Source organism: Psittacula echo (genome assembly GCF_963264785.1).
Source record: "Psittacula echo genome assembly, chromosome: 23".
NCBI classification, from domain to species: domain Eukaryota; kingdom Metazoa; phylum Chordata; class Aves; order Psittaciformes; family Psittacidae; genus Psittacula; species Psittacula echo.
Genome location: NC_137748.1, coordinates 938135 through 962526, shown reverse-complemented (window position 1 = coordinate 962526; position 24392 = coordinate 938135). Strand labels below are relative to the sequence as shown.

General features: G+C 65.4%; 6 protein-coding genes across 6 annotated transcripts; 1 reads left to right on the top strand and 5 right to left on the bottom strand.

Moving 5' to 3' along the window:
- Positions 1 to 671: 671 nt before the first annotated feature.
- On the bottom strand, positions 672 to 7047 carry MPP2 (MAGUK p55 scaffold protein 2; the record flags this gene model as incomplete). Its single annotated transcript, XM_080633615.1, has 12 exons — positions 672 to 848; positions 934 to 1062; positions 1143 to 1345; positions 1813 to 1974; positions 2061 to 2129; positions 2351 to 2456; positions 2781 to 2912; positions 3893 to 4120; positions 4567 to 4713; positions 4809 to 4961; positions 5816 to 5934; positions 7017 to 7047. 12 exons carry the CDS (start codon positions 7045 to 7047, stop codon positions 672 to 674), a joined length of 1656 nt encoding a protein of 551 aa, XP_080489741.1.
- A 594-nt stretch (positions 7048 to 7641) lies between these two features.
- Positions 7642 to 9218, bottom strand: LOC308229569 (pancreatic polypeptide-like; the record flags this gene model as incomplete). The annotated part of the gene is made up of 2 exons (XM_080633629.1): positions 7642 to 7705; positions 9040 to 9218. 2 exons carry the CDS (start codon positions 9216 to 9218, stop codon positions 7642 to 7644), a joined length of 243 nt encoding a protein of 80 aa, XP_080489755.1.
- A 1460-nt stretch (positions 9219 to 10678) lies between these two features.
- Positions 10679 to 10870, bottom strand: LOC308229502 (peptide YY-like; the record flags this gene model as incomplete). Its single annotated transcript, XM_080633555.1, has 1 exon — positions 10679 to 10870. The coding sequence occupies one exon, from the start codon at positions 10868 to 10870 to the stop codon at positions 10679 to 10681; it is 192 nt and encodes a 63-aa protein (XP_080489681.1).
- Positions 10871 to 12759: 1889 nt separating this feature from the next.
- On the bottom strand, positions 12760 to 14640 carry TMEM101 (transmembrane protein 101; the record flags this gene model as incomplete). Its single annotated transcript, XM_080633539.1, has 4 exons — positions 12760 to 13087; positions 13606 to 13752; positions 13829 to 14009; positions 14504 to 14640. The coding sequence occupies 4 exons, from the start codon at positions 14638 to 14640 to the stop codon at positions 12779 to 12781; spliced, it is 774 nt and encodes a 257-aa protein (XP_080489665.1). The 3' UTR covers positions 12760 to 12778.
- A 96-nt stretch (positions 14641 to 14736) lies between these two features.
- Positions 14737 to 19812, bottom strand: LSM12 (LSM12 homolog). Its single transcript, XM_080633523.1, has 5 exons — positions 19652 to 19812; positions 17794 to 17927; positions 16615 to 16724; positions 16367 to 16493; positions 14737 to 16020 (listed from the first exon to the last, which is right to left on the bottom strand). The coding sequence occupies exons 1-5, from the start codon at positions 19770 to 19772 to the stop codon at positions 15928 to 15930; spliced, it is 585 nt and encodes a 194-aa protein (XP_080489649.1). The 5' UTR covers positions 19773 to 19812; the 3' UTR covers positions 14737 to 15927.
- Positions 19813 to 20125: 313 nt separating this feature from the next.
- Positions 20126 to 23366, top strand: G6PC3 (glucose-6-phosphatase catalytic subunit 3; the record flags this gene model as incomplete). Its single annotated transcript, XM_080633254.1, has 8 exons — positions 20126 to 20148; positions 20329 to 20548; positions 20631 to 20737; positions 20906 to 20984; positions 21060 to 21178; positions 22373 to 22508; positions 22550 to 22649; positions 23004 to 23366. Exons 2-8 carry the CDS (start codon positions 20331 to 20333, stop codon positions 23364 to 23366), a joined length of 1122 nt encoding a protein of 373 aa, XP_080489380.1. The 5' UTR covers positions 20126 to 20148; positions 20329 to 20330.
- Between the last annotated feature and the right edge of the window lie 1026 nt (positions 23367 to 24392).

Below are 24392 nucleotides of genomic sequence, written 5' to 3'. Positions count from 1 at the left end.
CTTCTCCCTCCTTTAATAAAAGTCACAGCAAATCCCAAAAGGAGCCCCTGGGAACGGGACAGGGATGGGGACAAGGATGGGGGTGGCCTTGGGGGGTGGGGGGAGAGGCACACGTATGTGCACACACCTGCGTGTGTGAGCCCTGCGCTCCCCATGGCACCCCATGGCAGCTCCAGGGTTAATCCAGGGTTAATGGGAGTCTGGGGGGGGGGTTATTGCTACCTGGGAGGGGCAATGGGCGGCACCAGGGACAGAGGGGGACCCCCCACCCTGGTAAGGGTGAAATGGGGCTCCTGGGAGGGGGAGCTGGGACGCCTGGGCCCACGGCAGCTTATGGGGCTGCAGTGGGGTGCGACCCCCCCCCATCCCCAAAGCTTGGGCTTCCCCATGGGGAAACTGAGGCAGGGGCTATGGGGTGCCCCACAGGGTGGGGGGTGACACTGGGGGGGCAGGTTTGGCAGTGAATCAGCTGTGGGGTGCTGGGCACGGTGGGGGGAGCTGCCCCCTATAATGGGACCCCACTGGCTTCTCCCCCCACTCCCCCCACCTCTGGGGCTGGGATCAGGGGGGGAAAGAGGGGTCCAGAGGCTTGGGCAAGGGTCCCCCTTACTCCCCCTGTGCTGGTGCAAGCCCCTCACTCCAATGGGTGACACTGGGGGCCCGGGGGGGCTCTAATAGACCCAACTGACAGGCACCCACTGGGGCTGCACCCGCAGGCGCTCCATGGCCTCGCGCAGCCGCCCGAAGGTGCGCTCCAGGTCATCGTTGGTGAGGCTGAGGTCGAAGTAGTGCCCGTACCCGCGCTGGATGCGGCCGCTCTCCTCCACCGTGCGCCTGGCATCAGCCTCCTGTCCACATGGACCTGCCTCAGTCTCCCCATCGCTCCCCTTGTGCCCCCCATATGCACACATAACCCCGGGGGGGGGGACCCACCGTGAGCTGCTTCGTGGCCACCCCGCTCTCCAGTGCTGCCCGGTTCATGGCCCGCAGCATCTCGGGGCTGGGGGCTTCGATGAACACCACGTATGGCACGAACTCAGCCGTTCTCAGCACCTTCACTGCCTGGGGGAGACAGGACAGAGCTGAGCCCCATGGTGCAGGCAGCCCCATCGCCCCCTTGGCAGGCTGCGGGGGTCCCACACCTGCGGGTTGACATCCAGGATGCACATCTTGCCCGCCTCCACCACGGCGCGGATGGAGTCAATCTTGGTGCCATAGAGGTTGCCCTCGTACTCGCCGTGCTCCAGGTATCGCCCGGCTTTGATGTCAGCCTCCATCTCCCCCCGCGACACGAAGCGGTACCCGAGCCCATCTCGCTCGCTGTCCTTTGGCTTCCGCGATGTGTCTGTGGGGCACGGACCACTCACACCCACAGCACCCCCAGGCATGGGCTGCACCCACACAGGTGGGGATGGTGGCACTGGGGGGGACAGGAATGCTCACAGGGGACAGGGATGCTCATGGAAACGATGAAGCTGGCAGGGGACGGGTGCTCAGTGGGGACAGGGATGCTCAGAAGGGACAGGGATGCTCAGAAGGGACAGAGATGCTCAGGAGGGACAGGGATGCTCAGGAGGGACAGTACTCATGGGGATGATGAAGCTGGCAGAGGACAGGGATGCTCAGAGGGGACAGGGATGCTCAGAGGGGACAGGGATGCCTGTGGGAATAACAAGTGTGGCAGGGGACAGGGACGTTCAGAGGGGACAAGAATGCTCCTGTGGATAATGAAGCTGGCAGGGGACAGGGATGCTCTTGGGGATGATGAAGCTGGCAGGGGACGGGGATGCTGAGGGCGCTGGGGACGCTCACAGGGGATGGTGGTGCCGTAGCGCGCCTGGTCGGACATGATGAGCTTGTTCTTGAGGCTGCGGCGCCCGACGCCCTGCGCCCCGATGAGCACCAGCGTTTTCCTGCGGAACGGCGGCATTCGCGCGACCTCCTCGTAGATGAGCAGCTCATGACGGTCGAACTCTGGGGTGGGACGGGGCTGTCACCCACAGGGGACTCTGGGGCACCCCAGCCCATGGGTGCCACCACCCGCCACCGGGGCGGCTCACCAGCGTTCTTGGTGGTCAGGTACATCATCCTCTTCTTCCTCTTCCCGCTGAGGCTGCCACACAGGGACCCTGCTGAGGGCAAGAGGGGCTGAGCTAGAGACAGGGACAGGGATGGGGCTACACGGGACAGAGCCATGGGACTGGGACCAGGGCCGGGGTCATGAGGACATGATCCTGGGAACTGGGGACCCGCTGCAGCCATGGGTACATCCCCACGGGGCCATCACTGTGGGGCATGGGGACCCTGCCATGGGGCGATGGGGACCTGCTGTGCCCCCCTGGCTCCGTACCGGCAGTGGGGGCCGTGTCCCCGTCCCTCCGCACGAAGGCTTTGCGCTTCTCCTCCAGCAGCTGACTGGGCACCAGCCCCGCGCTGCCCCCCGCCACGTGGCACGCCTGGGGACAGTGCGCTGGTACCGGCACCACGGGCACCCAACCATGGGGACACCCCAATTCACAGGGACCCCCGAGACGCCAAAGAAACCCCAATTCCGGCCCCACCCCCCAGTTTCCAGGAACCCCCCAAGCCCCAAATGAACCCCCCAGCTCCCAGGGACCACCCCCCAGCTTTAGGTACCCCCCAAGCCCCACAAGGACCCCCCAGTTTCTAGAGACCCCTTGAGCTCCCAGGTACCCCCTATCCCCAAGACCCCCCCCAACCCACCGTGTACCCAGCTGCCGGCAATCCAGCCCCACGTCCCCCCCTTATCCGCCCCTGACCTGCCACCAGTTGGGGTCATCCTGGTTGACGATCTGCAGCAGGTCCCCGGCCATGAACTTGAGCCCGGCCTCGCGGCACGGGATGAGGGTGTCCGTGGCCGGGTCGTAGTCGAAGTGACACTTGACATAGACCTGGGGGCCGGGGGGGCACCGGGATGCTGCCGGGATCGGTGCCACGGACACGCACGCACACGCGGGTGCCCCGCACTAGGTGCCCCCCCCCGCCCGCCGCAGCCAGGCGCGCACGGCCCCCGCGCACAAGCAGGCGGCTCCGGCGGCCGCCGCCGCTCCCCACAGCGCGCCCAGAGCGGCCCCCACGCAGAGCCCCGCGGCCACGCACAGGCACACGCACGCACCCAGCGCCGCCAGCAGCCAGCCGGTGATGGCGCACATGTGTGCGGGAGCGCGCGGAGGCCGCCGCACACGCGTGTGCGAGCACACGGAACCTGCGCAGCGCCCGCCCTGGGGATGCGCGGCGCCAGGGGACGCGGAGACAAGAGCGGCTTTGTCCCCACGGAGCCTGGGCCGGGCTGGCACTGGGGACATGGGGCACCCTCTGACACCCGGGTCCGGCTGTGGGGATGGGGACAAAGCCAAATCCACTGCAGCCCTCAGCAGTGCATGGGGCACGGGGGACACCGGGGTCCCACTGGCCATGGGGCACGTCTCTGCAAGGGGGCAGCGGGGACAGGGGGTCGTGTGGCTCAAGGGATATACGGGGAGATGAGGCACGTGAAGAGGGGACACGGGGCGCATGGGCATGGGTGCCCATGTGAGCATGGGGACAACGTGGGCATGGGGACACAGACATGGCGTAGCCATGGGTAGGGTGCTGGGTGTTGGATGCAGATTGCAGGTGCAAAGATGGATGCAGGGTGGGATGCAGATGTGGGTGCAGCTGTGGATTCAGGGCAGGTTGTAAGATGGAATGCAGATGTCGGTTCAGATGCGGATGCAGATGTGGATGCAGGCCAGGAAGCAGGTGCAGATGTGCATGCAGGGGAGGATACAGATGTGGATGCAGAGGTAGATGCAGGGCGGGATGCAGAGGTAGGTACAGGTAGATACGTAGATGCAGCTGTGCGCAGCTGCAGGCGCTGGGGGTGCGGTACCTGCCGGGGCGGGTGCGGCTCCTGGTAGCTGGGCAGCACCTTGAGCACGACGCTGCCGCTGGCCTGGCGCAGTGACTCCTGCAGCGCCCGCGGGTCGCTGCCCACCTCGCGCCCGTTCACCTCGCGGATGACGTCCCCCACGTGCAGCAGCCCCTGCTGTGCCACCATCCCCCCGTGCAGGATGCGGGCGACCACCAGCTCCCCCCGCTCCACCCGGAACGTCACCCCCTGTGCACACAGCCCCAGTCAGCGCCGGCACCAGCGCTGACGGTCACATCCTGTCACCTCAGCATCATCCATTGCCCTCCAGTCACACCAGCAATGCTCCAGCACCCCGGAATGCCCCCATCACCCGCAATAATACCCCCCCAGCACCCTGTGGTGTCAACAGCAACACTCCCGATGTCCACAGCATCCTGCACCATCACCATCACCACACAGCACCCCAATGCTCACAGCACCCGCACCATCACCATCACCCACAGCACCCCCCAATGCTCCCAGCACCCTGCAATGCCCTCTAGCACCCCGCAGCACTTGCACCAGCACCAACATCACCCCAGCACCCTGCCATGCTCCCAATGCTCCCAGCACCCAGCAATGCCTCCAAGCACCTCAATGCCCACAGCACCATCCCCATCTCCCGCAGCACCCATGGCCCAGCTGGCGCTCACCAGGCTCTGGCCAGGCGCACGGCGGATGCCCACCATGCGCACGGCATCGGGGGGCAGTGGGTGGTGGCTGCCGGGGGGCGGGACCGGGCTCCCTGGGGGGGTATCGTAGCTCTTGGTGGCCACCGAGTCGTGCGTCTCCAGCAGCGACTGCGAGGACACGGCATGAGGCTGGCACGCACCTCGCACGCGCGACCCCGCACGCGCGTCCCCGCACGCGCGTCCCCGCACGCGCGTCCCCGCACCTGGAAGTGTGGCTGGCGCAGGATGCGGCTCAGCTCCGCGGCCGCGCTGTCCCGCGGCGCCAGGGGCCCGATGTCCCGCAGGATCTCCTGCACCAGCGCCACGTTGTTGTCCTGCACCGCCTCCAAGCGCCGCTCCTCCAGCCGCTCGTGTGCCTGTGGGCACACGCGTGTGAGCAAGAACACGTGAGCGCACCTTGGCCTTTGCACACACGCAGCACCCCACGCGCACCTGCACAAACCTGCCCTCTTGCATGCACACACGTGCACAGCATCAAATACAGGCTTTCAGGTGTACGTGTGTGCACGTGTGCGCACCTATCACCACACTGATGTGTGAACATGCGCGTGCCATTGCACAACCATGTGCATGTGTAACTACCCACACACGTGTAATGGTAAACACACAGGATGTGGGGCAGCCATGTGCCCCCCAGCAACAGGGGCAGAGAGTGATGCACACACGTGCGCACACACATGTGCAAAGGTGCACACTCTTGTGCATGCACACACAGGTATGAGCAAGCATGTGCACACACCTCCCTGCATGTACACACACGTGCAGGTGCGCATCCATGCATGCACATGCATCCATGTACATGTAGATGCATACATACATGTACATGAACGCACAGGTGTGTGCAAACATGAGCAGACACCTCCCCACATGCACACGAGCATATATCCATGTATGCACACGCACACGTGTAAAGACACATGGATGCACGTGTACATGCATAGGTACATGTGTGTACACGCAGGTATGTGCGAACACACACAGGGACCTCCTGCATGTACACACGTGTGAGTACACATCCATGCACATGCACACACGTACACACATGTACGCATGCACACACATCCATATGCACGCACATCTTCCTGCACACCTCAGGGGGACACACGTGTGTGCACAAACACACGCTTGCCCTCAACACACGTGCACACACATGCCCCATGCGCTGCCACGTGCCCGCGGTGGTCACGGTGTCCCCACGGTGTCCCCTCACCTTGGCCAGGGACCGCACGATGGGGCTCTCCATGATGCCGCGCAGGAAGATGAGGTCGAGGTCCGCAGCCCCGGGGGGGCCCGGGACCCCCATCAGGTTGTCCAAGACCTGCTGCATGGCTGGGGGGAAGATGGGGGGAACATGGAGACGTTGGGACATGAGGAGGGAGCAGCAATAGGGGTGACTGTTGCGTGTAATCGGGGTGTCAATGTGTTGTTTCCCCCCCCCATTACGCTGCCCCTGCACCAGGGACCACAGGGAGCCCCCCCAAAGTAGCACTTGGAGGTGCGCTGAGTGATAAGGGCCAAAATGCAGCTGGGGGGGTTCTATGCAATTGGGGTGGGGGCAATGCAAGCGGAGGGGGTGATGTGGGGGAGTTCAGTGCAGTCAATGAGGTTTGATGCAATGGGGGGTGCGATTCAACGAGGGGGTTCAATGCACGGGGGGTGCGATGCAATGAGGGGCTGCAAGAGGCAGCACTGTAATGGCAGGAGATGCTCGGGATGCAGGGGGAGGTTAATCCAGACACCCCCATATCAGGGGAGGTCACAGCATCACCCAAGAGCCCCCCCAAACACCACCCACCCACCCCCTTCCCTGCCGCCATCTCCTTCCATCCCCTCATCCTCCCCAGGGCCATCCCCCCATCAGCCCCCGGACCCCCTATTCCCCCCCCATACCTGGGGGGTGCCGGGGGGGGCTCTTAGGGGCCGGGAACCCTCGGCCGGGGCCGCTCATGGCTGCGGGTGGCAGCGCCGGGGACCCCCCCCCATCATCCGGGTACCGCGGCCCCCCCCGGTCCACATCCCCCCCCCCCCCCCCGCCTTGCACACGCGGGCACGCTCGTGTGCTCCCCCCCCCCCCCGCGCTTGCACTTACCCGCGCTTGCACGCGCACACAGCCCGGGACCCCCCCGCAGCGTGGGGAGGGGGAACGGGGGTGCTCGGCCCCTTTAACGGGGAGGAGGGGGGGGCGCTGTTGCCATGGCAGCGGGGGGGGGGCGGATTTAAAGGGACAGCGGCCCGCTCCTCTGCACACGCGTATGCACAAACGCGCACACGCATGTGCCCCCCCCCCCCCCCCCCCCGCAGCGCCCGCCCGCGCAGGAACGACCCCCCCCGCACCCCCCTTGCACACTCGTTGCAGCAGGGCTGGGGCTGCCCCTTGTACACGCGTGTGCAAGGCCCCGGGGAGCGCTCACCCGCGACGGAGCCAGGGGCAGCCGCGGGCATCGCTGCGGGGCACGGGGCCACGGGGCCTGGCACGGCCGGGACGGGGCCACCGCGCAGGCGTGCGGGGACCGGGCAGCCCCGGGCACACGGGCTCGTGCTGGCACACGCGTGTCCGAGGGCACCACGGGCGCTCGCGGGGACACCGAGGCACAGAACGGGGGCACCCGCACAGTGGGGACCCCCCCACGTGTCCCAGCACCAGCATCCCCAGTGCCTCCTGCACCAGTGACTGCAGTGCCCAACACAACCAACATCAGGGTCCCCACGGACCCAGCACCCCCACTGGCCTCAGCGTCCCCAGTTCCCCGTCTTCCCAAGCAGGCAGAGGCAGGAGGTGGCTGCAGGGGGTTTATTGCTGGGGGGGACAGGATGGTCCAGGGGTGATGGATGCAGCGTGGTGGGTGCTGTAGGTGGGTGCAGTGGGTGCCGTGGGTGGGTGCTGTAGGTGGGTGGTGGTGCTGCTTTTGGGAGGCTCCTCTTCACCCGCCGGCCCCGCAGCATCCCTGCAAGGAGAGGGGTCAGCACCCACAGCGCCCCCGGCACACGCAGGTGATGCCCGGGATGACCCAGCCCCGGCCCCTCCTCACCTGGCGCTCAGCACCCCGCGGTGCCGAAGGGCTCCTCGTACAGCGCCCGCCCACCGGAGCGCTTCCCGTACCTGCAGGGAGCACGTTACCGGGGAGCAGCCACGGGAGCAGCGTGCAACGGGGAGCAACGTGTAATGGGGAGCAGTGTGCAACGGGGAGCAACGTGTAATGGGGAGCAGTGTGCAACGGGGCGCAGTGTGCAACAGGGAGAATGGGGCAGCGGGGAGCAATGTGCAAAAGGGAGCAGGTCACAATGGAGAACACATCACAATGGGAACATGTCACGATGCACGTTGCAACGGGGAGCAGGTCATGATAGGGAGCAGATCACAGCGGGGGGCAGGACACAATGGGGAGCACAGCATGATGGAGAGCACATTGCAATGGGGAGCAGGTCACTATGGGAAGCATGTTGCAATGGGAACGTGATGGGAAACAGGTCACAATGGGAGGCAGGTCACAGTGGGGAGCAGGTCACTATGGGGACACATTTCAATGGGGCCATGCCTAGATGGAGATCAAGTCATGATGGGGCCATGTCGCAATGGGGCTGTGTTGCGATGGGGATCATGTCACGATGGGGATCGTGTCACAATGAGGATCGTGTTGCGATGGGGATAGTGTCATGATGGGGATAGTGTCGCGATGGGGATCGTGTCACAGTGGGGATCGTATCACGGTGGGGATCGTGTCGCAACGGGGATCGTGTCACAGTGGGGATCGTGTCACAGTGGGGATCATGTCGCGGTGGGGATTGTGTCGCAATGGGGATCGTGTCACAGTGGGGATCGTGTCGCGGTGGGGATTGTGTCGCAATGGGGATCGTGTCGCGGTGGGGATTGTGTCGCAATGGGGATCGTGTCGCGGTGGGGATTGTGTTGCAATGGGGATCGTGTCACAGAGGGGATCGTGTCGCGATGGGGATCGTGTCGCAATGGGGATCGTGTCACGGTGGGGATCATGTCGCGGTGGGGATTGTGTCGCAATGGGGATCGTGTCACAGAGGGGATCGTGTCGCGATGGGGATCGTGTCGCAATGGGGATCATGTCATGGTGGGGATCGTGTCGCGATGGGGATCGTGTCGCGGTGGGGATCGTGTCGCGGTGGGGATCGTGTCGCGATGGGGATCGTGTCGCGATGGGGATCGTGTCACAGAGGGGATCGTGTCGCGATGGGGATCGTGTCGCGGTGGGGATCGTGTCGCGGTGGGGATCGTGTCGCGATGGGGATCGTGTCGCAGTGGGGATCGTGTCGCGGTGGGGATCGTGTCGCGATGGGGATCGTGTCGCGGTGGGGATCGTGTCGCGGTGGGGATCGTGTCGCGATGGGGATCGTGTCGCGGTGGGGATCGTGTCGCGATGGGGATCGTGTCGCGATGGGGCTCTGTGGCTGCCCTGCTCTCACCGGTGCCGCGTCACCACGTTCAGGTACTGCTGCAGGTCCTGGTAGAAGCGCTCGAGCTCCTCGAGGGTCGCGTCGTCCCCAGGGTACCTGGGTTGTGCAGGGCCGGCGGCGCCAGGATTCCCCCCCAGCAGCACCAGTGCCCACACCAGCAGCAGCAGCGCACAGCAGCGGGGAACCATGGCTGTGCCTGGCACACGTGTGTGCACACGTGTGAGCACAGACCAGTACGTGTGTGAGCACAGACCCATACACGTATGAGCACACACCAGCACACATGTGAGTGCACACCAGCACACGTGTCAACACACACCAGCACACGTATGTGTACACACCCCCCCTGTCCCTGCCACCCCACAGGATGAGGCCCCGGCCCCACTCACCTGCTTGCACAAGTGGTGGCACAAGGACGCGCTGACACGAGGGCCGTGGCCGTGGGCTCCCTGGTGCCGCTTCGGTGCCGTCCCTTATATCCCATGTGCCCCCCCCGATTTCACCCGGATGCGTGGCACCGGTGGCCACTTGTTGGGGGCCCCTGGCGCTGCCCTGGTTAATGTGTGACCAGGGCTGGGGGGGGTCCCGGGGTGAGGACATGGATGGGGGGAGCTGGTGTCTGTGCCCAGAGCATCTGGGCCCCACGGGTGGACAGAGTGGGGCTGGGCAGGGGAAGGGGTGATGTGGGGTGAGGGTGGGATGGAGGAAAGGGGGGACAGGGGGACATGGGGCTGCAGCAGTGGGGTGGGGGTCAGCTGCAGCCCCCACTGCAGCCATGACCATGGGCCGGGTGGCGGGGTCGGGATTGGGGACCTCCAGCCCTGACACAGCCCCTGATGGCTGCAGCTCCCACAGGGATCCCCGGGGGTGGCAGCACCCACTGCCCAGGCACCCCCACCAGTGCACCCGGTAACTTGTGCCCCCCCCAGGGCAGCCCCTGCATCCCTCCCTCAATCCCTCCCTCATCCCTTCCATCCCTCCTGCATCCTCCCTTTCATTCCTCCCTCCTCTGCACCTCTTCACCCGCCCGCATCCCTCCCCTGCACCCCCCCCCGTCATCCCTCCCTCCCTCCCTCCATCCCCCTGCATCATCCCCTCCATCCCTGGATTCCCCCTGCATCCCTTCCTCCATCCTTTCCCACGCCCCCCCGCACTCACAACCCAGCCCCTGCTCACGATCGTTTCTTTATTGCCATTGCAGGGCCGTGTGGGACCCCCCCAACAACGGGATGGGGAGAATGGGGTCAGGGTAGGGCCCCCCCACAGCGGGACCGCCCGGCTCAGTATCTGGGGGTCTCCGGCCCCCCCCCCCATGGCAGAGCCCCATGGGAGACACGGGGAGGATTTGGGGGGCCGGGGGGGTCACCAGGAGGAGTCATCCTCGTACCTGTGGGAAGCGCTGGTGTGAGGGGGGGGCGGGACCCCCAAACCCCCCCCCCCGGGGGCCCCAAAGGAGCCGCCCGGCCCCACTGCAGGGGGGGGGCCATGGGGGCACTCACCACGATCTGTCACTGCTGGCGTCCCGGAGCAGCCCCAACAGCGGGGCCTCCGCGCGCTTCCCGTACCTGCGGGCACGGGGGTCCTCGTGAGCACGGGGGTCCTCGCGCAGAGCACACGCACGTTCACGCGTGTCCACGCGTGCCAGCGCTCACCTCTGCCGCGTCACCAGGTTGATGTAGTGCCGCAGCGCAGAGAAGTACCTGGCCACCTCCTCGGGGGACGCGTCGTCCCCGGGGCTCGGGGGCTTGGGGGGGTACGCGCCCGCCAGCGGAGCCAGGCCCAGCAGGACACAGAGTGCCAGGGCCCCCAGGCAGCGCCACCACCGCGGGGACATCGCCATCTGAGAGGGACCGGACACTGGTACCCACATCACCTCCATGGACCCCCATCATCCCATCACCCCCAGGTACCCACATGACCCCCGTCACCCCCCTGTACCCCTGTCACTCCATCATCCCATCACCCCCAGGTACCCACATCATCCCCATCACCCCCCAAGCCCATCACCCCTCCCACCCCCCCATTCCAAAGTCACATCCCATGGACCTCAAGTGACATCCCCACCCCACCGAACACCTCCCTCCCCGAGCCCCCCCAGTGTCACCAATGGAGATCTCCCGCCGCATAGGACCCCCCAAAGGACCCCACATGTCACAGACCCCACCGAGCCCCGTCCCCACACTCACGGTGGCAGGAGGTGACAGCGCCGGGATGCGGCGGCTCCTGCCCCGGCCCCATTTTATGGCCTCAAGGGGGGGGCACCGCCTCCTCCCCCGCCCCGACACCGACCCAGGGGCACGGCCGGACCCCCCCGCACCCCCCCGCACACGTCACAGCCCCACAGCGGGAGCCCCGGGGGCTGGGGACAGGCGCAGGGCAAGGAGCACAGTGGGGACACGGGCACCGCATGGGGCACAGAGGGCACGGATGTGACAGCAGGAACAGCGACACACGGGTATGGATGTGACACAGCCATGGCACGCAACCATGGCACATGGGCATGGTGCACAGGTATGGGATGCACGCATGGCACATGGGATACAGCAGCACACAACCATGGCACATGGGCATGGTGCACAGGTACGGGATGCACGCATGGCACATGGGATACAGCAGCACGCAACCATGGCACATGGGCATGGTGCACAGGTACGGGATGCACGCATGGCACATGGGATACAGCAGCACGCAACCATGGCACATGGGCATGGTGCACAGGTATGGGATGCACGCATGGCACATGGGATACAGCAGCACGCAACCATGGCACATGGCAATGGCGCAGGACACACGGACACTGGTCCCTGTGCTGTGACCCGGGGGGGGGGCACACACCAGCCCCACATCCCATCACTGTGACCTGGCACCAACCCCTCGGTGCCACGGCACAGATGGCCCCAAATCGGGGGGAGGGGGTGGATGGGGCTGCGGTGCCCCCCCATAGCCGAGTGCTTCCTGCCCCATTCCTGCCGGGAACAGCAAACAGCCGCTTCCAAAGGTCACCGGATGGCTCAGCCCGGGGACGGGATGCGGGGGGGTCTGGATGTGCCCCCCCCATAGGGGACACAAGGGGCCTGCCCCCCCCTCACACCCTAAGAAGGGGCTGGGGCTGGAGGGAGCAGTTGGAGGGGTTGGGGGGGCGCAGCCCCCATGGCCCCCTCTTGCCCACAGAGCAAACAGGATCCTGCCGCTTCCCCGCACTTTATGGCCCCAGATCCGGAGGTGCTTCGGGGCCCCCCCGCCTCCCCGCAGGAAGGTTCTTATCGGCCCTGTTTGATTTTCCACTGCTCCGGGGGGGCACAAGGACGACCCGACACCAACCCCCCCATTCCGGAATGTTCTCTGCCATAAAGCCCTGCAGCAGGCAGCGAACAGGCAGCAAAACCCAGCCCAGGACCCCCCACGCTACCCCTGCCTCAGTTTCCCCTCTGCAGGAAGGGAACACCCGTCACTGCCTGCACCCCATGGCACATGGGCTGCCCCCGGGCCCCCAAATCACACCCCCAGGCCCCAGACACCCCCCAACAACCAGAACCACCTCAGGCGGCAGAAAAGCTGCTTGTTCATCGGTAAAACCCCCCCCGGGGGGGGGGGGGCCCAGCCACACAGTGGCCAGCGCCCCCCCGGGGTCCCCCCTCGCCCCCAGGGCAGCTCCTGCCCCATCCACGGGCAGGAACCAAGTATTTACAAAGAGGATAAACCCCGCTGAGGGGGGTGATGGGGTTCAACCCCCCCGGGACCCCCCCCCTCAGCCATCGGTGGCCAGGATGACGACGGCGCCGAAGATGCCGACGTTCTGGCCGATGAGCTTCATCTGGTTCCAGAACTCGACGCGGCGCGAGTGGTGCCAGTAGCCGAGGTTGCCGTCGATGAGGAGGATGGCGGGAGGCAGCAGCACCGCCAGGACCTGCGCCGCGGCCCGCACGTAGCATCCCGACAGGAAGGCCAGCGCCAGCAGCCCGTACAGGATGAAGAGGAGCTGGAGCGCCAGCTCCCCGCCCAGCAGGTGGTTCAGGTAAGCCAGGCGGTCCTCCTTGCTGTGCTGCAGGGAGTACGCCTGCGGACGGGACAGCACGGGCGGGAGCTGGGATGGGGACGGTGACCCTAAAGCTCATCCAGTTCCAACCCCCTGCCACTGGTTCCACAGGGAAGGATGCTCCAGCCCGGCCCTGAGCACTGCCACGGATGGGTTCGGCTCAGCCTGGACAACAGAAGCTGCGTGGGGACCTCAGAGCAGCTTCCAAAGGGGCTACAAGGACGCTGCAGAGGCCCCTCCGTCAGCGACAGGACAAGGATTGATGGGTTCTAACTGAAACGGGGCATTCAGGTTGGATCCAGCGGGAGGAGGAGCTGTTGGTGATGGGGGACCTGGAGGTTGCTCATCCCAAGTGGTTTCAAGCCTGCGGTTGGGAATGGGATGAGCTCCCCTGGGAACGGGGTTGCCCCATCCCTGGCAGTGCTCCAGGGCAGTTGGACACCGGTGCTGGGAGCAGACCCCTAAAGGACCCAAACCCACTGCGTTATGGGTCAGAACGGGGCTGTGCCCCCCCCGCCATGCCCTGTGCCCCCCCGTACCTGGCAGATGAGGTAGATGCCGAGGAAAACCTGCCCCGTGGACTGCAGCGAGCGGCTGCGTGGCCGCTGCCGGTACAGCTCCCCCGCGCCGCTGGCCAGGATGAGGAACCCGCCGATGATGGCGATGGTGCGGGAGTACATCCGGACCTGCACGGGGACACCGTCACCGCGGGGCCGGGCTATGGGGGGGTTACGGGGATAGGATGGGGGGGGGGGGGTTTACCTTTAACCAGTCCCCGTAGTGGCCGTGGCCGCCGACGTGCGCCGCGTACGTGGCCACCGCAAGCTGCAGCGCGGCGCCGAGCGCGAACCAGCGGCGCTTCACCCCGAAGGACATGAAACTGGCGCAGAGCACGGCCACCCCCATGTCCACGTACAGGTACGGGACTGGGATGTCCGGTTTCCTGGGGACACAGCGGGTAAAGACATCACCCCCCAGTGCCCCACAGCCATCACCTCCCAGTGCCCCACAGCCATCACCCCCCAGTGCCCCACAGCCATCACCCCCCAGTGCCCCACAGACACCACCCCCCAGTGCCCCACAGCCATCACCCCCCAGTGCCCCACAGCCATCACCCCCCAGTGCCCCACAGCCATCACCTCCCAGTGCCCCACAGCCATCACCCCCCAGTGCCCCACAGCCATCACCCCCTGCAGCCCACCCTCACCCCATTGACAGGCTCCATCCCCCCGACTGCCCCTCAGCCCTTCCCCAAACACCCAACGGGCCCCTTTGCCTGCCCCACACCCAGCACAGGCCCCCACTTGGCTGACTCAGTCCTGGCCATTCCCACAGCCCCACGTTAGCCCTGGGCTCCCATAAGGCTCCCAGAGCCCGACACCACGCTCCAGCCCCACACCAGCCCCGGACCCCCCTGAGGCCCTCACGGCCCCGCACCTCCGCCCGTCGGCGCGCTCGGCGCACAGCAGGAGCCCGCTGAAGCAGTGCCAGAACGGGAACCGCGTCAGCAGCACCGCGCCCCCCGCCGTCAGCAGCCGCAGCGCGCGCCGCCGCCACCCGCGCACCGGCGCCATGGCGCGCGCCGCGGGAACGGGAGCCCCGCCCCGGGACCCGGAAACCCCGCCCCGGGACCCGGAACCAGCGCGCTCCGAGCCGCGGCGGCGGGGCCGGCCCGCGCCATGGCCACGCCCCCGCCCTGTTACTGAAGCCACGCCCCCTGTGGCCCTCTTGGCCCGCCCCTCTGCGGAAGCCCCGCCCTCATCGCTTCCCTTCGCAACGCAGGAAGCCACGCCCCCTCCTGGACCCCGCGCTGTGATCCCAAGGGAAGCCCCGCCCCTCCACGCAGGCTCCGCCCCTCCGCGGAAACCACGCCCTCATTCAATGCCCTTCGTCCTGCCAGCAGGAAGCCACGCCCCCTTCCGTAACCCTACACCTATCAGCGGGAAGCCCCGCCCCTCCCGCAGGCCACACCCCTCCGCGAAGCCCCGCCCGCTCCCCGAGCCCTGCACCTGCTCGCAGCGGGAAGCCCCGCCCCCTCCCCGCAGGCCCCGCCCCTCGCCCCACACACGGTGATGGTTAAAAAACGTTCGGGTTTATTTTGTCCGTTTTGGTCGGTTTTTTTCTTCTAAACAAGACTAAAAAATTTTCCTTTTTTTTTTTTTTTTTGTTTTTCTCCTTTTTTCTTTTTTTTTTCTTTTGTTTTTTCTTTTTTTTTTTTTTTACTCTTTTTTGTTCACTTTTCACTCGTCCCCAGGCAGGGCTTGAACTGGGGGGGAGGGGAGGGGGAGGGATTGAACCTGAACACCCCAAAATCAACCCAAAACGGGGGTGGGAATCATGGCAAAACCCAAAAAACTGGGAAAAATCAGGAAAATAAAGAGAAATCCCCCCAAGGGGGGAAGAAAGGGGGGGATTTTCTGCCATGATCCTGAGGGAGAAGAGATTTTGGGATCAGTTTAATATATCTTCATATATAGCTTTAAAGGGAAGAATTCCCTCCGGGAATTCAAGCCCTGCCCTGTGCAAACTGGATTCCAACCAGACAGCGCTGGTCTGGGGGGGCCGGGGCGTCACTTTTTGGAGGGGGGGGGAATAGGCTAAAGGGGGACCCCCCTTTAGAAAAGCAAAGGGGGGACTGGGAATATCAGAAGGAAAAGGGTGGGAAAGGCAATGGGAGAAGGAGCTGTTAGTGGGGGGGGCAGAGGTTGCTCTGGTCTCAGGTGGCTTCAAGGCTACGGTTGGGAATGGGATGAGCTCCCCCGGGAAACAAAACGGGAAATCCAAGTGGGATCGATGCCTCCCCAGCCCCCCCCCTTCATTGGCACCGCGGCCACCGGAGCTGAGCGGTGCTCCCGGGGGTCTCAGGAGGACAAAGGGGTCTCCTTCTGTGGCTGCTGTGCTTGGGAACGCTGCATCACCTTCTGGCTCTCCACGTCTCGGAAGTGCTTCTCCACCTGCAGCGGGAACAACGGGATGGAGGGGATGGGGAGAGGGGGTTAGGGGTGGATGGGAAGAGGGGGTTAGGGGTGGATGGGAAGAGGGGGTTAGGGGTGGATGGGAAGAGGGGGTTAGGGGTGGATGGGAAGAGGGGGTTAGGGGTGGATGGGAAGAGGGGGTTAGGGGTGGATGGGAAGAGGGGGTTAGGGGTGGATGGGAAGAGGGGGTTAGGGGTGGATGGGAAGAGGGGGTTAGGGGTGGATGGGAAGAGGTGGTTAGGGATGGATGGGGTGGAGGGGTTAGGGGTGGAGGGGATGGGGGCCATCCCCTGCTCCCCCCTGGCCACGCCCCCCCCATACTCACGATCTTGCGCACGTGGCTCAGGGCGCTGCCCTCTTTGCCTTTGCAGTTCTCCACCTGGTAGGGGGGGGCAATGACGACTTCCTCCATCACCACAATGTTCTTCTCCTGCCATTTACAGTCCTTAATGCTGTGGGAATGGAACAGGGATCAGAGACAATCCCCAGGGAGCTCCGAGCTCTGTGTGCCCCCCAGCCCAAGGGTCGCGCTCTGGGATACAGGGAATTCAGTGGCTCTGGGCAGGGACTCACGTCTTGTGGATGGTCTGGAAGAGCTGCTGCCCCTCCAGGGAGACACCGGCGCTGATGGCATAGGCCTGGCTCAGCTTCTCCTCCTTCTCCGTCCGCGCTTTGGTGGCGAGCTGGGGGGGACACAGCGGGAGAGGGGCCTCAGCATCACCATGGGCACGGTATTCCCATGGGAAACTCCACCCTTTCCATCCACACCCTCAGGCCCCTCTCCCTTGTGTCCCCTCCAGCAGTGGTGGGGACAGCCCTGGGAGCAGTGGGACAAGGAGCAGCGCCTCCATGTGCTGCCTCCATCAAGTGCTCCTGCATCCCGGGATTGGGTCTGTCAATGGGATGTGCTCTCCCGATCCATCACCAACAGCTCCACAGCAGACACACCAAGCCTCCAACTTCCAGCATTCCCAATTCAAGGATCCACGGCTTCACCCCCTGCAGTGAGCACTCGAAGGCACCGGTGCCAGTGAGGAGCCCTTGTGTGCCAGCAGCATGGATTAGATCCCCATCAATGGAAGGATGGGAAAGGCATCATTCCCTTCTGGTGAAAGGCACTGAGCATCCTTCCTGCAGCAGCAGCATTCCTGCCCCTTCCACAGATCCCTATAGATGGATCCTGTTGTGTCCCAGCCCAGCACATCCAGAGGACCAGGCAGGGCTGAGCATTCCCATGTGCCAACAGCTCCATTCCCAGCTCCAGGCCGGTGTCAGAGCCTGCATCCCAGCACTGCAGCACCAGCAATCCCAGCCTGGCTCCACCCCATGAGAGAGGAGACCCCAGAGCCAGGCCTCACACCTTCAGTGCTCCCAACACCAGCACTGGGAATGGGAAGGGATCCCCTTCCAGAGGGAGGAGGGGAAGCAGCTCCTCAGTATCCAAGTGCCTGGCCCCAGAGCTCAGCACCAGCTCCTGAGGGTGCTGGATCCCACTGTCCCTGTCACTGACCGATCCCAACACCGATCCCTGAGGAACACTGCCCGTCACTGATCTCCATTTGGGATATGGAGCCATTGCCCACAGCTCCGGATGCGCTCATTCCCTACACAAGGAGTGCTCCCTCCTTTGAGCATCCCAGCGCTGCTCCTTGCTCCAGCTCCATCCTCCCTCCTCTCTGCTGAAGCAGAGGATCCAGCCCAAGATCCTAAGCAGGAACAGGGCATTCCTGGCCTTGGGAATGCAGCTTTTACCTTGCTGACATTGAGGGAAGCCAAGGGAGGGGGGGTTTCCGTGCGGTCATTGATTATCTCCACTTCTGACACGTACTGGAGGTTGACGAGCAGGATGTCCGCGTGGTTGGGCTTCCCGCTGGATGAGGGGCATTCTGGGGGGGGGGAGGTTAAGGAATACAAATCCACATGGACACAGCCGCAGGCCTGAAGGCAGAGTGGTCCAGGAGCAAATGGGATCACCCAAAACACATGGGAGACCCCAACACCCCCCTGGGTCTCCTCTGGGATCCACTCATTGCTGGTTCAGTTTTCCTGGCTACACCAGGAGTTATCCCAGCCTGGAATGCCGGGAACAGCATCTCAAAAAGCCACTTAGCTCCAAGTGCTCAGTGGGGAACCCAACCAGCACACCTCAACCTGCACTTTCTGATCCAGGGATGGAGGGAGCCAAGAGCATGCAAAACCCCATGGAATGGTTCAGGGATGGAAAGGACCTTAAAGGACCTTCCCTAGAGCACGTTCCTCTTGTCCCATCCCCTGGGAGCAGATCCAGCCCCTTCCAGTGAATCCCAGAGCAGGACCCCAGAGGCAGCCTCACCCCATTGCCCACGGGTCCGGCCTGGTCTCCTACAGGGCTCCCCTCAAACCCTTTCTATACGGCACCCACCCCCATAAGCCCACCACGGGGCTCCCCCCAATCCAGCCTACACGGTGCCCCACACCCTTGCTATAGGGGACCCCACTCCCCTCCATTAATGCTATCACAGGCACTACAGCGTCCCTACGGGGTGCCCCACACACACGGCCCCCACCTCACCACAGGGCTCCTCCTTCCCTCCCTATAAGGCACCCCAGAGTTCCCCCACAGCCCCACACAGGGCTCCCCATTGCCCCCCCAAATCCTGCCTATCCAGTGCCCCACTGCCCCCCCCATAGCCCCACACAGGGCTCCCCACTGCCCCCCCAAATCCTGCCTATCCAGTGCCCCGCTGCCCCCCCCATAGCCCCACACAGGGCTCCCCACTGCCCCCCCAAATCCTGCCTATCCAGTGCCCCACTGCACCCCCCATAGCCCCACACAGGGCTCCCCACTGCCCCCCCAAATCCTGCCTATCCAGTGCCCCGCTGCCCCCCCCATAGCCCCACACAGGGCTCCCCACTGCCCCCCCAAATCCTGCCTATCCAGTGCCCCGCTGCCTCCTCATAGCCCCAGACAGGGCTCCCCAAAAACCTGCCTATATAATGCCCCACATGCCCCCCATACACCCACTACGGGACCCTCCACTGCCCCCCTAAAACCCTCCTATCCAGCACCCCATTCCCTCCCCATAACCCTACACAGGGCTCCCCACTGATCCCCCCAAACCTGCCTATCCAGTACCCCCCTGCCCCCCCATAACCCCACACAGGGCTCCTCACTGCCACCACAAACCCTCTTTATAGAGTGTCTCTACCCCATAACCCTAGTCCAGCCCCCCACTGAGCCCCCCAAACTCGCCTATCCAGCACCCCACTGCTTTCCCCACAGGACCCCAAAACCTGCCTACAGAGCTCCCCACTGCCCCCCATAACCCCACACAGGGCTCCCCAATACCCCCCCCAAGCCTCCCTATTCAGCTCCCCACTGCCCCCCATAACCCCAAATCCGGGCTCATCACACCCCCTCCAACCCCCCCTCACGGAGTGCTATGGTCACCCCACTCCAGCCCCCCCCAACCCCCCTATCCAGCGCCTCACTCCCCCCCACACCCCCCAACCCTCCTCCATCCCCCGGGCCTCCCATGGGCCCATCACCCCCACAGGCCCCACACCCCCCCCCCGCTGCCTGTGCCGGGCCGGGGCCGCTCGGGGCCGGTGCTCCGGGGGTGCCGGATACTGAGCGCCAGCATCTTGCTGGGGTAGTCGAAGGCCACGACCTCGCCCTGGAGGCGCTGCTCCTGGCAGGTCCGGCACGACACCAGGCTGCCCACGCTGAAGTACTCGCCCGGCGCCGCCATCTTGTCTCGGCCCGCACCGGGCTCCCCTCGGCCAGGCGCGGCGGGGCGGGGCCGCCTGACGTCACCGCGCACGCCGCGGGGCGGGGCGTGGCCCTCGCCGCACGCCGTAGTTGCCGCGGGGGGTGACGGGGGATGTAGGCGGAAGGAGGTGACGGGCGTTGCTATGGTAACGATGGGGCAATAGTGGGGGGAGAACGGGAGGGACCGGATAAAGCGGAGGGAGGCGGCGGGAGCGGCGCTGGAGGGGTTCGCGGAGAGCCCCGAGCGCGGTCCCGGGGAGCCCCGAGCAGCCCCGAGCACCGGAGAGCACCGGAGAGGCACCAGAGGCCCGGCCTGGCCTGAGGGACCTCGAGAGGGCTCCAGCCTGCGGGATCCTGTGAGGCCCGGCCCAGCCTAGGGAGCCATAGGGACCTATAGAGACCCATAGGGACCTATAGAGACCCCAAGCCTGGCCTGCTGGGCCCATAGGAGACCCCAGGGACCCATAGGGACCCCAAGCCGGGCCTAAGGGACCCCTAGAGCCCCATTGCCAGCCCGTCATTCCCGGTGTCCGCAGCCATGGACGCGCTGCATGAGGCCGGGATCCGCTTTGCGGCGTTGCTGCAGGCGGGGCCGTCCTGGCTGGAGCAGATCCTGATCCCGCTGACCTCCATGGCTGATCCCAAGCATCTCTTCACCGTCTACTTCCCACTCTGCTATTCCGTGGATCCGGCCGTGGGGACGGCGCTGCTGTGGGGCGCGCTGCTGGCCGAGTGGCTCAACGTGGTGCTCAAGTGGTGAGCAGGGGGACAGGCTTCCCGCTATTCCCAGCGGGAAGCAGCCCCGCATCCATTGGGATGTGCTGCCTCTCCCCACCAGGCTCCTCTTTGGAGAGCGGCCCTTCTGGTGGGTCCAGGAGTCGGGAATGGCGGCGCGGGAGCCGCTGGTGCTGCGGCAATTCCCTGTGTCCTGCGAGACTGGACCCGGTGAGTGGGATCCAGAGCCCTGGATCCATAGGGAAGGGCTGGACCCAGGATGGGAACGGGATGTGCCGAGTGGGAGACCCATCATCCATCACCGCTCAGCTCCATCCTCATCCCGATGGCCTCAGGCTCCTGCATCCCTATGGACCATTCCCTATGCTCCCTCCGCAGGGAGCCCCTCAGGGCACTGCATGGTCACGGGGGCAGCGCTGTGGCCGCTTGTGGCCGCGCTGAGCGCCCGCTCCACGAGGTGAGTCCTTGGGAATGGCCTCTGGGAAGCAGGAGGCCAGGAATTCCCACTTGGAAAACCACCTCCTGCCGCCAGCCCCGTGCTGAGGATCCTGCCCTTCGCTGCCTACGTCCTGCTGCTGGCGGCCGTGGGGCTCTCGAGGGTCTTCGTCCTGGCCCACTTCCCCCACCAGGTGGTGACCGGCACCATGGCAGGTCAGTGGGGCTGACCCTCATCTATGGGCTGGGTCAGTGGGGCTGACCCCCATCTATGGGGTGGGTCAGTGGGGCTGACCCTCATCTATGGGGTGGGTCAGTGGGGCTGACCCTCATCTATGGGCTGGGTCAGTGGGGCTGACCCCCATCTATGGGGCGGGTCAGTGGGGCTGACCCCCATCTATGGGGTGGGTCGGTGGGGGCTGACCCCCATCTATGGGCTGGGTCAGTGGGGCTGACCCCCATCTATGGGGTGGGTCGGTGGGGGCTGACCCCCATCTATGGGCTGGGTCAGTGGGGCTGACCCCCATCTATGGGGCGGGTCAGTGGGGCTGACCCCCATCTATGGGGTGGGTCGGTGGGGGCTGACCCCCATCTATGGGCTGGGTCAGTGGGGCTGACCCCCATCTATGGGGTGGGTCGGTGGGGGCTGACCCCCATCTATGGGCTGGGTCAGTGGGGCTGACCCCCATCTATGGGGCGGGTCAGTGGGGCTGACCCCCATCTATGGGGTGGGTCGGTGGGGGCTGACCCCCATCTATGGGCTGGGTCAGTGGGGCTCACCCCCATCTATGGGGTGGGTCGGTGGGGGCTGACCCCCATCTATGGGCTGGGTCAGTGGGGCTGACCCCCATCTATGGGGTGGGTCGGTGGGGGCTGACCCCCATCTATGGGCTGGGTCAGTGGGGCTGACCCCCATCTATGGGGTGGGTCGGTGGGGGCTGACCCCCATCTATGGGGTGGGTCGGTGGGGGCTGACCCCCATCTATGGGCTGGGTCAGTGGGGGCTGACCCTCATCTATGGGGTGGGTCAGTGGGGCTGACCCCCATCTATGGGGTGGGTCGGTGGGGGCTGACCCCCATCTATGGGCTGGGTCGGTGGGGGCTGACCCTCATCTATGGGGTGGGTCAGTGGGGCTGACCCCCATCTATGGGGTGGGTCGGTGGGGGCTGACCCCCATCTATGGGCTGGGTCGGTGGGGGCTGACCCTCATCTATGGGGTGGGTCAGTGGGGCTGACCCCCATCTATGGGGTGGGTCGGTGGGGGCTGGCCCCCATCTATGGGGTGGGTCGGTGGGGCTGGCCCCCATCTATGGGGTGGGTCAGTGGGGCTGGCCCCCATCTATGGGGTGGGTCGGTGGGGCTGACCCCCATCTATGGGGCAGCTCACCCCTGACCCACGGGTGCTGCAGGGGCGGTGCTGGGCTGGGGGCTGCAGGGCCGCACTCCGAGTTCTCCCCGCGCCTTTGCCTGCGCCGCGCTGGTGCTGCCACTCAGCGCCCTCATCCTGCGCTGGGTCCTGAGCAGCGCCGGGCTCGACATCGACTGGTGAGTGATGTGTGGGGTGAGCCCCACCTCCTGCCCCACAGCCACCCCCCAGTGCTTGTTGTAGGGGGCTTGGGGGACTCCCCCAAGTTCGGTGCCCCTAAGGGCAGCTTCCACTGCTGTGAGGGCTGCAGCCCCGGCCAGGTAAGTCCTGCCCCATGGACAGGGGTTCCAGATGGGGCGTTCACACATAAATGTGGGTCCCATGTCCCATAGATGGGACCTGCCCCATAGAGGGGCGTTCCAGCCCCATAGATGTGGGTCCTGGCCCCAAAGATGGTAGTTTCAGCCATAGATGGGGTTCCCAGCCACATGGTACCTCAGAGTCTCCCTGCCACAGGTCCATTCACCAGACCATGCCACCTGTATCCCAGCCCCACAGATGTGGGTCCCCGCCCCATAGCCACACTCCCTGCTCAGGCCCATCTCCCTCGCCACGCAGTGCTGCCCCAGCCCCACGGCAGTGTCCCCGCCCCACACCTCTGGGTCCCGCCCCAGCCGCTCTGTGTCCCCCCCAGGTCCATCCGCCTCGCCACGCGCTGCTGCTCCAACCCCGCCTGGCTCCGCCCGGACACGCGGCCGCTGGCGTCGCTGTGGCGGGACGCGGGCTCCGCGCTGGGGCTGGCGCTGGCGGCCGCGGCTCCCGCTCCGCGCCTGGGCCCGTGGCAGCGCTTGGCCGGGGCCGGGGCCGCGCTGGCCGCGCTGCAGGGGCTGCATTGGCTGCGGCAGCCGCAGGGCCCCGCGCTCCGCTACGGGAGCAGCGCGCTCCGCGCCGCCGCGGGGCCCTGGCTCGTGGGCTCGGCGCTGCCGCGGCTCCTGGCGGGGCTCAGCCGCGCGCCGGGCGCCCCCCACCGCGAGTAGCGACCCCCAAGTGTGGGGCAGGGGCCCCCCCCCCCGCGCTCCCCATCCGGTGCCAGCCGTTTGTAACCAAATAAAGGCAGTTACCGACCGCCCGCCGCGTCCTTCAGTGGGGGCCATGGGGCAGAGCCCCCCCGGGGTGCGATGGCGAAGCCGAGGCACGGGGGGCACCAAGGCGCTGCCCCCCCCCCCCGCAGTTCTATTGCCAGAACCAGTTTATTTCTCCAAGGACGAACACGGGGACGCGGTACAAAACAGGGACCCGGAGCCAAGCGAGGGGGGGCCCCCCAACACCCCCCCAACGGAGCTGCGGGGCGCTGGGAGCCCCCCATTGAATGGGGACAGGCCCAGGGCCCCTCCCATGGGGGGGGGAAGGGGGGGGGGACACCGTGACCCCCATCTCCACCCCCCCCCGATAAAAAAATACTCTTAAATAATACATCTGTAATAAAATTATCTCCTTTGATGGGGGGCGGGAAGTGATGGGGAAAGCGAGCGGAATCATCCTCGGCTGGGGGGGTTCCCTGCTTTCCTCCGTGAAGAACAAAGGCTCATCCCAAGGAAGGTGCCGGGATCCATCCCCATCCCCATGGAGCCATCCCCCACCATGCCCGGGATCCTTCGCCCATCCCGATGGATCCATCACCTCCGGGGGTGACTGAGGGGCACGGACAAGGGTGGGGAAGGAAAACTAAAGGAAACAGATGGAGAAACCGCCCCAAATCCCAGGAAATTTAAGGCATGAAACCAAAACCCACCGGAGCGAATGAAAGGCACAAAATTCCCATCGGCTCCTCCCGGGATGGGGGAGAACGAGGGAGAAAACAAGGGAAAGACCCTCAGAGCGGGCCAGGGGGTGATGGGACCTGATGGACACAATGGGATCCAGCGGGACACAATGGGATCCAACGGGACACAATGGGATCCAATGGGACACACTGGGGGGGAGATCTGAACGCGCGGGGGGGGGGGGGATTTTTTTGTCTTTTTCGGCCTTTTTTAATAGAAAAAGAAAATAGTTTCCTCTTT